Source organism: Chelonia mydas, chromosome 5 (genome assembly GCF_015237465.2).
Source record: "Chelonia mydas isolate rCheMyd1 chromosome 5, rCheMyd1.pri.v2, whole genome shotgun sequence".
Lineage (NCBI taxonomy): Eukaryota > Metazoa > Chordata > Testudines > Cheloniidae > Chelonia > Chelonia mydas.
Genome location: NC_051245.2, coordinates 89,141,358 through 89,154,931, shown reverse-complemented (window position 1 = coordinate 89,154,931; position 13,574 = coordinate 89,141,358). Strand labels below are relative to the sequence as shown.

At 38.4% G+C, this 13,574-nt stretch overlaps 1 protein-coding gene across 5 annotated transcripts in view; it reads left to right on the top strand.

Moving 5' to 3' along the window:
- The window catches only part of NTRK2 (neurotrophic receptor tyrosine kinase 2), a 265,674-nt gene that overhangs the window by 56,187 nt on the left and 195,913 nt on the right, over window positions 1-13,574 (top strand). For all 5 annotated transcript variants that reach the window (XM_043546801.1, XM_037901775.2, XM_037901776.2 and 2 more), the window contains 3 exons: window positions 85-217; window positions 1,743-2,042; window positions 8,075-8,107. In XM_043546801.1, the coding sequence (XP_043402736.1) occupies window positions 85-217; window positions 1,743-2,042; window positions 8,075-8,107 (466 nt within the window). The remainder of the gene's footprint in view (window positions 1-84; window positions 218-1,742; window positions 2,043-8,074; window positions 8,108-13,574) is intronic.

The window sequence follows — 13,574 nt, the reverse complement described above, 5'->3', positions numbered from 1 at the left end:
CTCATGTGGCCCTTGTGGTCATTTGAGTTTGAGACCCCTGCTCTACACTCTGTTCAAGCCAAATACTTTTTCTTCTCTTTGTAGAGTAATACAAGTAAGAGTCCTGCTTCCCTAACCATAAGGAATGTTTCATCTAAGGACAGTGGAATACGGATTTCATGTATAGCAGAAAATATTGTCGGAGAAGACCAAGCTTCTGCTGACCTTGTGGTGTTCTGTACGTAAACAGGCTTGCATACAATTTCAGCTGCTGTCTAAACTACATCAGCACAAAATATTTGGGGTATATATTTCTGTTGGGCATGCAAGGTGTTGAAACAAGAATATCACCTAAACGTATGAACAGCATTGCCTTTAATGCTGAGGAACAGCACAACCAGCAGTTGTTGTGTAGTATTGTCCCTTTATTACTCTGCTCGGAGCACCCTTACATATCTGTGCTCTCATAGCTGCCTATCAGCTTCCAGTCTGAACTCCCAAAAGTAAATTTCTGAAGTCCAAAATGTTCAAATGGCAGTGTAAACGTGAAAAGGGCGCATGTGTATTTTGTATACATATAAAAATACCCACACATCAAAGATGGAGGTCAAATTGTTATTAATAATTTTGAGATTTTAAAACTTTTCATCTAAGGCAATAACCCTGATACATTTTTTGTTTTAAATTAAAAAAAGATCAGCTTGTAACATTAGTTTTCCCAGGCGTATATTAGTTTGTCCTTGGCCTTGAAATAATCTACTTATCCGTCAAGTCCAGGAGAAGAGGATAGGCACAGGGGATAAAACATTGACCCCTTAACTCTAAGCTCCCATATGAATCTTTCTTAAGTGAATTAAGTAGGCTGTTTTTACAAGCTTCAGATATTGATCATTCAGATCACCCCCACATTTTATTAAAAATGAGCATGCTTATTAGAGAAAAATCTTTGTTAGAGAAGTAGCTATAGATTAACTCCTTATGATTTCATACTTCAAATTGGGTATGAAATAGCTAAGGGAAAGAATATATGCTACAAATACTGGAATGGTGTAAACACGGCATCTTGGATTGGCACCAATATGATTGGTACAAAGGCATATAACTAGATGTAATTAGATGCAATTAACACAGGAAAATTCAGTCTGAATATCAAGGAAACTTCCTGACAGTGAGATAATGTACAAGGCTGTGGAATAGCCTCCCAGGGGAAATAGTAGAAGCCCGTAACAATTTAAAACTGGACTGGACAAAGTACTAGAAAATTACTATAGGAAATGATCCTGCAGTAGCAGGGGAATTCAGTGAATGAACTAATAAGTCTGTTCCATGGTTCTATGATGAAAATCATCTAAAAGTTTTCATGCCTATCTGAATGTATTTCCAGTACACTTGATTCTGGCCAACTGTTAAATACCCTTTTTAAAATAGTACTTAAGTGCGTTGGTTAAAAACAGGGAGTAATAAAAAACCTTTCACTGAACCTGCATGATTTATTAAAGTTGGTTTTTGTTTTATTGGAACCAGTTCACACATCTCATTTTAAAGAATCTTTATTGAGGTATTGTCCATTTCATGTCTGAATTCAGTTCACACACACAACTGATGGCTTCCTTTATGAATATCTGCACTCATAAGCACAAGGCTGTAGTTTCCAAAGCTTCCAATTTATTAGCTTTAATGATTTTAAAAAATGCCCTCAAGAATTTGAGGGGAAAAATGTGTTTAGGATATTCTGATGTTATTCACTCTTCTTTTCAATATAGTTGCACCAAATATCACATTTATTGAACCTCCAACCCCGGACCACCACTGGTGCATTCCATTCACTGTGAAAGGGAACCCCAAACCCTCATTGCAGTGGTTCTATGAAGGGGCTATACTGAATGAGTCTGAATACATCTGTACTAAAATACATGTTAGCAATCAAAGTGAATACCATGGCTGCCTTCAGTTGGACAACCCTACCCATTTGAACAATGGCGCTTATACCTTACTGGCGAAGAATGAGTATGGAGAAGATGAAAAAAGGGTTGATGCTCATTTCATGTCAATGCCTGGAGATGGTGAGTACTCTTTACTATATTAGCAATGGCATCTTGATGATTGTTAGTTAAGAGAGTTAATGAGAGTTAGTACTGCGGGCCAGTTTATTTTTCTCTTAAAGTTTTCTCTTAAAATAATTTGTTGTAGATGTTTACAGATAACTGCTTTTTAAAAAAAATCTCCTTGCATTTAAGAATTTTGTTTTTCAATTAGATTTTATGAAGTGAGCCTCATAGTAGCTCTCTTTCGTGAATCCTGCTCTGTGTCTTTTCTCCATGCCCAGACAAAATTTTTTAAATTATTTTTCTGAAGTATTTTTTCCAACATATATGTTCTGATCCCGCAAATGTTGAGTGCCAGTTTGATATGAATCGAGGGTGCTCTGCTTTAGGAAGGACTAGGCCTAAGCTGTGTATCCATAAGACCATGTACAAGTGTCTAGAGAAAACAGAAGATTAATGAAAATTCTGCAGTGCAGTACCGCATGTAGATGCCACTACATTCTTTAGGACACTAGAGGGAGCAAGAGAGAAAATAAATAACCAAGAGGCAGGAGGGACATTTATGTGTGGTTTGCTACGCTCCATATCAGTGGTTCTGTGCCTGGGAGCTGCTTGGGGCCCAGTCAGCACACAGTTTCAGCCCATGTGACATCCTCAGGGCTATACAAGTAGTATGTATGGATGCAGGCCACATAACATACAGAGAGCTACATATGTGGCCCACAATTATAAATAGGTTGATAACCACTATGTATCAATCCTCTTTATTGCATCCTTGGCGGAGTCAGGATATGAGAGGTTACACAAAATGTATTGTTTGCCTTGGTTTGATGCTTTATTCCCAGATCTTCAAAAATACATGTACAGTAATTGTGTGGCTAAATGGCAGGCAACTATCTGCCCATTGGTATGAAAACTTATGCTGATTGCAAAGGGGAATCAGGTGTGCAAATGTGCATGCATTTTTGTGACATGACATTCGTGTTAGAAAATCTGGGCACTAGTGTACATTTCATTTCCCCTAAACATTAGTAGCAATAACATGTCAGTTGAAATAGTGATGTCCAGTCCTATGTAATATTTCACAGGGATAGAGGAGCTGGCTAGTTAGTCTTCCAGATTTTCATTTCTTTCACCTTCATTACAAGTTACCACTAGTGAAAATACATGCCATATTCAGTACTTCTAGCAAGCTGTTTTAACCGAAACAATGAGGTATGTGACTGTTCTCTTCCAGGCTTGAGTAGGAGTGGATACAGAACTGACACAGAGAGCTCTAGTTACTCCTGCTGCTCTTAGAAGCTTCTCTCCTCCCTTTTCCCCCTAGAGTCCTTTCCTTAATAAAATTGTTACAGGAACAGACCCTGGTTTCAGCTACTGGCAGCTTCCAATAGTGCATTATAACAATTCAATAAAACAGTCCACTTTACGTACATACTGTTTAAAATGGAAAGTGATATTAACTTGGCTGCATTTGCTTAGAAGAATAAACAGTTTTCCCAATAAGTTTAACAGGGCTACTTTTAACTTAAAGTGAATTTTTTCTTTGAACAAAATGCCTTTTTATTGGCACATTTTCTCCTTCAGGTTAAAAATGTAAACCAACTTTCCCAGTAGTGGCATTTTTAATTATAAATCAGACTTTAACATATCCTTCCATTTATACAGACAGTGTTTGTTTATTCCTTCAGTTTTTAATTCATAATTAAGTTGTAAATCTCAGAGACAATCCATGTTGTGTTCTGTATGCATAACCCCATTCTCTGAGAAAACTAAGTTTCATAAATACATTGTAGAAGAGACTATCATAAGCACAGACAGGATGTGCTTATCTTAAAAATCACTACATATGCAATGTGTGGCTACAAACCAGTCTTAAAATTTAACTGGAAGAAGCCATCTACCCAGGCAGACTCCCCAAAAGTTTTTCTTTATGAGATTTTTACAGAATGCTATTTGTGACACTGGGCTTTAGCAGGTCCTACAGAGTTGATCTAGGTTCCTCCTTTTTACACTCCCAGCTCTTCTGCCCTGGAAGTTGAAATAAAGTCAAAGGTAAAAAATAGAATCTCCTTATGTTTCACTCAGATTTTATTGTTGCTGTCTAAAGCACAACCACAAGTTTTGGAGCCCTTAAAAGGCTTTTTTTCAGTTATATCGTTACTGTGTAGTTTCTTTGTCTGTCCAACATACTGTACAATGAAGCATGAAGATAGGCCCACACCCAGGCATTATGTTCATTTCCATGCCTGCATGATAGAAATTAAATGCCAGCCCTGATGTTTAATGGGGTAAGGTATCTTCATCAAGCTTTGAACTGATTCTGTGACTCTGACATCACTTATGGGCAAATGCACTGAAGCTAAAAACAAAGACAAATTAAAAAAAACCCTACCCATAAACTATAGAAATTAAAATGAATGATTAAAATAAATAAAAATGAAGCATCAAGCGCTTTCGAGCATGAGATCATCAACATAATACTCTACCTTAAAACTTGTATCAGTCATGATGCAGATAAGATCCATTCCAAGAATTTCTCAGCCTACGTTGTGCCCTTTGCAGAACAGACAGTCTCATGTGATACTTGGCTGACAATGCAGGCATAAAGGTAGAGAGCTGATTTGTACTTGGAGCACATTAATGGTATCACAATTATCACTGTGAACCACATATTTCACTAGAACCTTTGTTTTAAATAGTAAGGGCCAATTGCTGTGATCTGGAGCTTTGGTTCCTGGTCTCATATATATAGATAGATAGCTATAGATATATCACAGATATCTTTGTGTGAGCAAGTTAGCAGAAATCCGTCTGAACCCTTCTCTGCCTACAGGATGTATCTTATGATGTGTATGTATCCAGCTTGACGGATCAATGCCATTCAAACTCATACAGCTCTGAACCACCAACTATCCCTATATTTGAGGTGATATTTAAGTAGGAGGTGTTGGTTCAGGGTAGGGTGACCAGACAGCAAGTGTGAAATATTGAGATGGGGTGGGGCGTAATAGGAGCCTATATAAGAAAAAGACCCAAAAATCAGGACTGTCCCTATAAAATCAGGACATCTGGTCACCCTAGTTCAAGGTCATTAGTTCAGCTGCCTAACATAAGTTTCCTTATTTATTACTTGCCAAGATAGATAGGTGCCATCCTAACTGGAGGTAGCATTATCTGAAACACATTTTGTTTGTTTTAGAATAGCGAGGGAGTGTCCCATAGTAATGCTTCCAGGAAAGGGTTGCCTAAAAAGTCACGTAATCTCAAAAGGCCACTATATCATGTAGTTTCTCAGTTAAATTCTTCATCAAGTCATTTATTTTTAGTATTTATTTTTATTACTATTTATTTATGGTAGCACTTGCTGTGTGCTGGGCACTTTCCAAACATGCAAAGACAATCACTTCTCTGAGGATTTTATATCTGAACCTCTTCGTTGTAGGATCAGGGAAGCCTAAGGCACCATTATCTGGGAAACTTCATAGCTAGCTTTGCCTCCCCCCATGACAATCTAAAGGGCAAATGTTCAGTTTGCTTCCAGATGAACATAAGAGTCTGAAAAATCCTTTTCAAGGAGGAGAAAACACCTTTAGCTCTTAATTTCAGAAGATACCCCACATCCACACACAGAAGTGTCTGAAGATGATTCCACGAAAAATCCAGTCACCTAGCAGGAACTAGTCCTGATGTCATTTCCATGTTAAAGCACCAGTGACTCTCCCAAAAATTATACAGTCCAGTCAGCTCATTTTCACCACTTTCATTGGCTCATCCCACTAACTGGGAATAACTTGGAATAACTAAAACAAATAATAAAGGATTGACAGTATATTTTAGCTACTGAAAAACAGTCCAAGGACAATAACTTAAAAATGGAAATATCAAAATAATAGCTGTTATCATAGTTTTATGAAGGGGATAGCTAGACAGAAATGTGACTTTCGCTGAACTTTTGGGTTTTCAGATGTTACCTTTAGTGAGTATAAAAGGTAACTGAATGGAATATGTTACTTCCTAGCCTTTACCTCACAGGCAGGGATTAAGTCTTTATTTAATCTGTGATCTAATGGGTTAAATTAATCCTTTCTCTAATGCTACCTAGTTGGACCAGGAGTTAATTTAATTCTGAGGGCCAAATCCTAGTCCCACTGACATCTAATGGAAGTTTTGCCATTGAGGTTATTGAGCTCATGAGTTAGCCCAAATACTTTGTTTCCTTCAGATTGTGAATAGCAAACATATACCCAGTGTGCTGGGTCTCTCCTGAGAATTTTTTCACATAATTTGAATGTTTTATATTGGGGGAAAAAAATTGTATCGATGAAGATTTTCAAAGAGAGAAGCCACATCAGAAGTAGCTTGAGGTTAGATAACAAATGCTCATTGCACCTGATGTTTGTTTCTACAGCTGGAGGGGCCATTCTCATGGGGGCACCTTAATCTGCATTATAACTCTCTAAGCATTAAAATATCTGCAAAGGCATTTTAAAAATTGAGCCTGATACTCTGTTGCATTCTGTAGATGTTTTGCAGCTCCTAGTGTCCTACTTCTCACCACAGATTCCCAAGCATTTAGCATAAGAAAAGAAGCAACAATTAACTATGTTCCTATCCTAATTTATGATGGCTTTGTACCAGTGTAACTCTCTACTGCTGTGGAGTTACTCCTGAAGTACAGTGGTGTAAATCCGAGCAGAATCATGCCCACTGAGCTTGTTCTTCCTACTTAAAGGGTTTAAATACGTTTTTAATTAAATTTATTTAATTTAATTTTAATTTTTAATTAAATGTAGAACAAACAGTAAATATATAGAAAACGTAATTAGGAGATTACTGTATCGGACTTACACAATACAATAGAAAACATCAGATAAGTATAAATGGGCATCTTGAAAGATAGTGTATAATAAAAAAAAACAACCCTTTCCAAGTGGAAATAGATTGATGCTATAATATGAACAGAAGGAGTTCTGTGCACTGAAGATTTGCAGGATCATGCCCAGATATATGCAGTAGTAAGAAACAGGTACAAAACGACATCAGAACTGTATATTGGAAAATGTAGATTCGTTTTTTCCATTTTAGTTGGCTAAGGGCTTGATTATGTAGTTGGCCTGCACGTGGGACTCTTATTCTCTTCAATGAGAGTTCTGCCTGTGGGATCAGCTATGACATTGGATCCTTAGCAGTGCAATTCCAGTAGAGTTAATGAAGTTGTGCTGCTTAGTCTATTAGTGACTTTGACCCCTATTCTTTTGTGATATGCTGCCAGCTGACAATATCACAATTCTAAAGGAGTTTTTCCTCATAGTGATTTAAGTTAAGAACTAGGTGAAAGGCCATGCTGTCATATGGGTATAATTTGTAAGGTGTACACAAGCCAAAAATGGCTGAGAACTTAAAAACTGGACAGTAACAGACCACAGATATCACTGGTGGTTGAACCTGGTGATATTCTGAACCAAAAAAGTTCTCAACCATGCTTGTAGCTGGTTCTGTCGCTTCACACTGATTAATGGACGTTCTAGGCTTGAGAGTAAGATCTGGAGAAAGTGACAATTCTGGAATCTTATTATATAGATTACAAGGCCAAATACACCCTGGCCCAGGTCATTGCCCCTCCCATTGAAGTTAATGGGCCAATTCTAGTCCCATTAATATCAACTACAGTTTTGCCATTGATTTTAGGAATAGTACATACTGTAGTTATTTCACATTTACACCCGTGTAACAGAGCAGAATTTGGCCCAGTCTGGAACCATAACTGTCTTTGCCAGAACTCAAGTTAGCACTAGGTGTCAATCAGATCTTTCATATGAAGCAAATGTTGATATTTTGCATGTCTCTGAAAATAATTAAAAATGTAATTGAATAAAAAGCCTGTACAATGTATTTCAGTTATTTGAATTTGTGGACAACTGATATTATATAATATCATTGCTATGGCTAATAACCTTTTAGCTCTGAACAGAATTACTAAAAACTATTACTCTTCATGCACATTTGCAAGATATTTACAAACTCTTTCTGTTCTTTTTCCTGTTCAGGTAGTGGCCCAATCCTGGATCCTGAACTTTATGGTATATATTTTGATTTTCTTTTTTTTTCAAAATGTACAAAAAAGAAATGATAAATTAAGTAATTCAAAAACGGAAAGATGAACTGTTATCCTGAGTTAAACTTAAATATTATTTTAACCTGAAACAAATATTCTTTATTTTGATAGTTCTTTCCCTGCCTTATATTATTTTACGATAAATGGATACAAATAGAGCTTTCTACTGCTTTTTCTGCTGCTGTTGGTTCAGAGTAGGAGAAACATAAATGCACTGCTATAGAATGGTTGTAAATATCCACAGATGGAGGATTAGAGCTATTGGTGGCCTGACTCTTGGATTTGGAGTTTTTGTGATCCTTTCAAAGTTCTGTTTTTTGGGGGAGACTGAGTTCATTATCTTTTCTCCTGTAAGTTAGTTAATGTTTTGATGATTCAATGTTTATAAAAAGCATGTTTTACTGCTTGTAGGGAAGCCTATGCTACATCTCAGAGAGAGTAAAATTCCCATTAAAAATGAGATTTGCACAAGTGAGAGCCCCTATAACTTGTTTTTTTTCCTTTTCCCCTCTTTACTCCTTTCATCTGTGTCTCTGTATTGGTTTTTCATCCCACCTCTCTGCTCATTTTTCATCCTATTTTTACTCCCCTTTTCTCCAGTCTCTCTTGTATAGTCAGAACTTGCACCTGCTAACATCTGAGTGAAAGTCATGCTTTTGAACCCAGGGTATTTTAGTTGGCGCTGATTTAGACAAAATGTGTTAGCCCATCCCTGATGAAGACCCAATCCGTACCGCAACAGCAGAGCAGTTTGTAAACTTGCAGTTATTCTCTAACATCTCTGGGCTGTCCTTCATGGGTTAGGGACCCTTTTTTTTTTTTTTTTTTTTTTTAAAAATAATGAATTGAAAGTCGGTGTGACTTACGTGCTGTTGAAAACTTTATGCAAGCTTAATAAAGTATTGCCTTAGCCTAGGTTACAGAATTTCTTTTTAACCTGATAGTAATATGCTTTTTAGCTTCTTCTGATATGGCTCGCCAAACTATTACAAGATGAACCAAAAACAGTTACATGTAACCATTGTGCAAATGAATAGTGTTGGCATTGGGTCCTAACCATCTACAATTAAGTTGTAGAAAGTACCATCAGGAGGAGATTAATCTTGTTTTAACATAAAGAATTTGAGGACCAAATATTGGGGAAAAAATCTGCAAAACAGTTGGCTACTTTTATATAATAGCTTTGTTGTATTTCATTAAGTGTGAAAGTCCATCTTCAGCAGTGCTTCCAAACTACCCTTTATGTTCTAGGTGGGGTTGGATCCTGCTCAGTTTACGGTTATTTGGATGAAATAGCCCATGACTTAAGTTTCCTTAAGCTGATTTAAATGGTATTGCTTTGATTCCATTCCATTCCATGTCATTAAACTTTAGCAAATGTGCAATTGGGGCATCAAATTGTCTTTAACTGGTTTGGAAATATTAAAGCATAGCTTCCCCTCCCTTTTTTTCCAAGGAGGAACTAATGTAGGTGTGTTTTTTGTAATTTGGACAGTTTTTCCTACATGTACGTTGGTTTTGATCTTTGTAATTCTCCTAGGCCCCCATTGTGTAAAAGTACTCAAGCACATGCATAACTTGCTGCATGAGAGCAGTCCTATTAACTTCAGTAAGGACTACTGACATGCTCACAGTTATGCATGTGTTTCAGTATCTTATTGAAGAGCCTGCAAGTTCTAGTCCCACCCAAAAACAATATTATCCTGATATTTCCATTTCCCCCTTTTTAAAGTTATTGTCCTTGGACCATTTTTCAGTAACTAAAAGATACTGACTGTTAATTCTTGCTTTCTTTGAGACTCATTGTAGTTTTAAATTGTTTGTCTTAATTCATAGTTCATAGGTCTACTTAGTGGGATAAGCTATTGAGAGAGGTGAAAGTGAGCTGATTGGAAATACTATATAATTAATTAGTTTTTGGGAGAGTCATTGGTAGAAACATTTTAACATGGAAATGACTTTGCGATTAGTTTCTGCTCTGTAGTGAAAACAAGAATAAGTTTATCATCAAAGAACAGACATTTCGGTAATAATGAATAAGAATATTGGGAACAAATGGCTATATATAAAACAAAATCATAACTTGCTCTATGGACCCTAAATTTAACTAGCAAGTTACCCGCTTGTCTAAAGAAGCTTATCTCACTCAAAGTTTTTGCTAGTGTTTTCAACAAAATCTGGGGGAGATACCACTTTCATGAAGTAAATTTGCTGTCCATTTGCTTCCTACTTGAGGGATGACTAGGCATATCCTTTTCCCCCTCCAATATGCTCAAGCAAACCTTTGATATGCACCTCTAGACAGGGTCTCTTCCCTCCTTCCCTCACCTTTGGGCTATTTTTCTCTTCTTATTAGTTTTTTTCTGAAGTCTCTGCCAGCTCTTTGTTAGCGTTTGACTTAGCAGGGGCAACCATTAGCATTCTTACATATAAACAGCTAGGATAAACATCTCTTGTTTGACAATCAGTTTTCACTTTTGTTGGTTGCATACCTTATGAACATAATTTTCAGTATATATACATAACTCTTTATATAGTGTCTGTACATACATTTCACAATGATATTGATGACCAGACAGGCTTTTTTTTTTTAAATTAGAGACCTCACATGACCCTCTTTACTAGAATGTAAATACAAGACTCAGGGGATAACAGGAATCCCCTATCATCCCCTCTCTGCCCCTTTCCAGTTGGCACTAAGAGGTTCCTGGGTCACAGTAGCAGTAAAAGGAAAAAAGTTTGTACAAAAAGTCAGATTCTGCTTGCTCCTGCAAGGTACTAAACACCTCCTGTAAGTTTCTGAGTGCTATCATCTCCCGTTAACTTCAACGGATGACTGGGTACTCAGTGGCTCACAGGATTAGGCTCTTCAGGAAGGAGTAGGCATATACTGACACTTGGTTATGTGATGCAGGGGGGAGAGAGAGAGACCACCATATGGGGATGATATTAAACTACAGATTGGTAAATGTAAATTTGAAAGCTAATAATAGGGATAGTTGAGCAAGATGCAAAAAGGACACCTCTTAACCCTACTGAAATAACATGGAGTAGAGGAACTAACCAGGAGATGGAATGGAAAATATTTTCAGTTAAAAAAACCTAAGAGTATCTCCACACACCCCTGCATGCCTCAGAGATTTGTGATAGGTTTTTGCAGCTCTCTCTCTGATAGTCAGACTTGGTTTTGGTGCTGGTGACTAGTGAGACAGCACTTCATAGGCTTGCCAGATCAAGGTCTACCAGTGAGAGGCAAAGTGGGACACTTACGCTACTCCTCCTTGGGCCTTGTGTTAGTGGTTGAGCCAGGCAGACTGGCTGGCTGGGGCTGAGGATTTTGTGTGGAGAAAGCCCTTTGTGGGATGTGGTCCATCCCTCTCGATTTAGCTCTGTGCTGTATATGGTAGTCCCCAAACTTTCCATTAAATGTTTTTAAAACAAATGCTTACTATCCAAAGGTTAGAACTTGGAATACAGGATGTCTTTTTGGCAATAATATTTGGCATTTACATACCATTTTACATGTTCAGAGCACTGCACAAACATTAATTCTTTAGTTAGGTAATCTTCCCAACATGTCTGTGGGGTAGACAAGGAAGTATGCCAGATAAAACCCCACCCACTGCAGTGTCACAAAATGATTCTATTAGGTTTGCAAAGAGTGTGCTCATTTTATGCTGACACTTTGCACTGGTAAATGACTGCAAATGTTACAGGGCAGTAAAGAATCAAGTCCTAAAGTTTCAAAGTCCAACTCAGTGGGTGAGTCAGAGTAAATGTAAGTGCACATGGAACAACATATATACTTCTGATAAGTCCCTCAAGATACACTTTTGCAGGCCTTCTGATATGTAAAAGGGTAAACTTTATTGGCAAATATTGCTTGCCAAATTCTGCCCTCGGGTACCCACAGGTAATTAAGGGCAAAGTTTGTCCCTCTGAAAATCTGATGGTCATATTGTGATATATTTTGGTATCTATGAATGTGTATTTTACCTTGCCATTGTGATTAGTTCTTGTATTATGAAAACAGATCCAAGAAATTAAAGTGGCCCCTGTAATAAAACTAGAAGAATAAAAGGGGTAAAGCTTCCATAATAAAGGCATTGCCAACAATTTCACTTCTAGAGAAAGCCAGCTGCTATAGCCACAAGAACCTAAGTACACTTAGACTTTCCATGCAGCAACAGATTTAGGTACTGTTTTCAGAAGGGGTAGGTCAAACACCCCCACCACTTTGTAATGTGGCAGGACAAAAGTGCTAGTGACATTAACTGCCAGCCTCCACAGCACCTCTTGGATGCCATACTGCTTGCGCAGATGGGGAATGCAGGCAGGGCCAACGTGTAGTCGGTGTAATATGAGGAATGCTGTCCCCTTGCCTTTCTCTACAGTTTGATGCCTGCTGCAGATATGTTTCAGAGTAACAGCCGTGTTAGTCTGTATTCGCAAAAAGAAAAGGAGGACTTGTGGCACCTGAGAGACTAACCAATTTATATGTGCATGAGCTTTCGTGAGCTACAGCTCACTTCATCGGATGCATACTGTGGAATATATATATAATATATAATGTCTTCTGCAGTTTCCACAGTATGCATCCGATGAAGTGAGCTGTAGCTCACGAAAGCTCATGCTCAAATAAATTGGTTAGTCTCTAAGGTGCCACAAGTACTCCTTTTCTTTTTGCTGCAGATATGTAGCTGTAGAGAAGGGTGTGGAGGGGAAATCACCTTAAGGCAACATTATGGTTGAGGTTTTAAATGTTAAAGTCAGGAAATTACAGTGAGTCTCCTGAAAGCACTGTAAGGGCATGGCTACAGTTGCAGATGTAGAGCGCTGTGAGTTAAACCAGCCCTCGGAGAGCGCAGTAGAGAAAGCGCTGCCGTGTGTCCACACTGTCCGATTCAAGCGCACTGGCATGGCCACATTAGCAGCTCTTGCAATGGCCACAGAGAGCAGTGCATTGTGGTAGCTATCCCAGCAAGCAAGCGGCTGCAACATGCTTTTCAAATGGGGGGAGTGGGGTGGAGTGTGACAGGGAGTGTGTTGTGTCTATGCGGGGGGGGGAGAGCATGTCAGCATGCTGTCTTGTAAGTTCAGACAGCAGCAGATCCCCCTCCCCCTGCCTCTCAAGCGACATTCCACACTAACGGTTGCTTTGTTCCAGAGCAGATAAGCAGCCGGCTGTCAGACACAGAGCTTTGAAAGGGCATATCTGCATTCCTGCAGCCAATTCCAAACAATGACAAGAGTGGCCACTTGATTTAAGGGGATTATGGGATGTTTCTGGAGGCCAATCAGAGCACAGTTATGCAACACCTCGTTCACACTGTTGCTGGGGCTTTTCAGCCGAGACGCACCAAGCGTTCTGCTTCTTGTGGAGGTGGATTACCAGGAGGGCTCCAGCTGCAGAGTCCAGGTGCTCTAAGTGC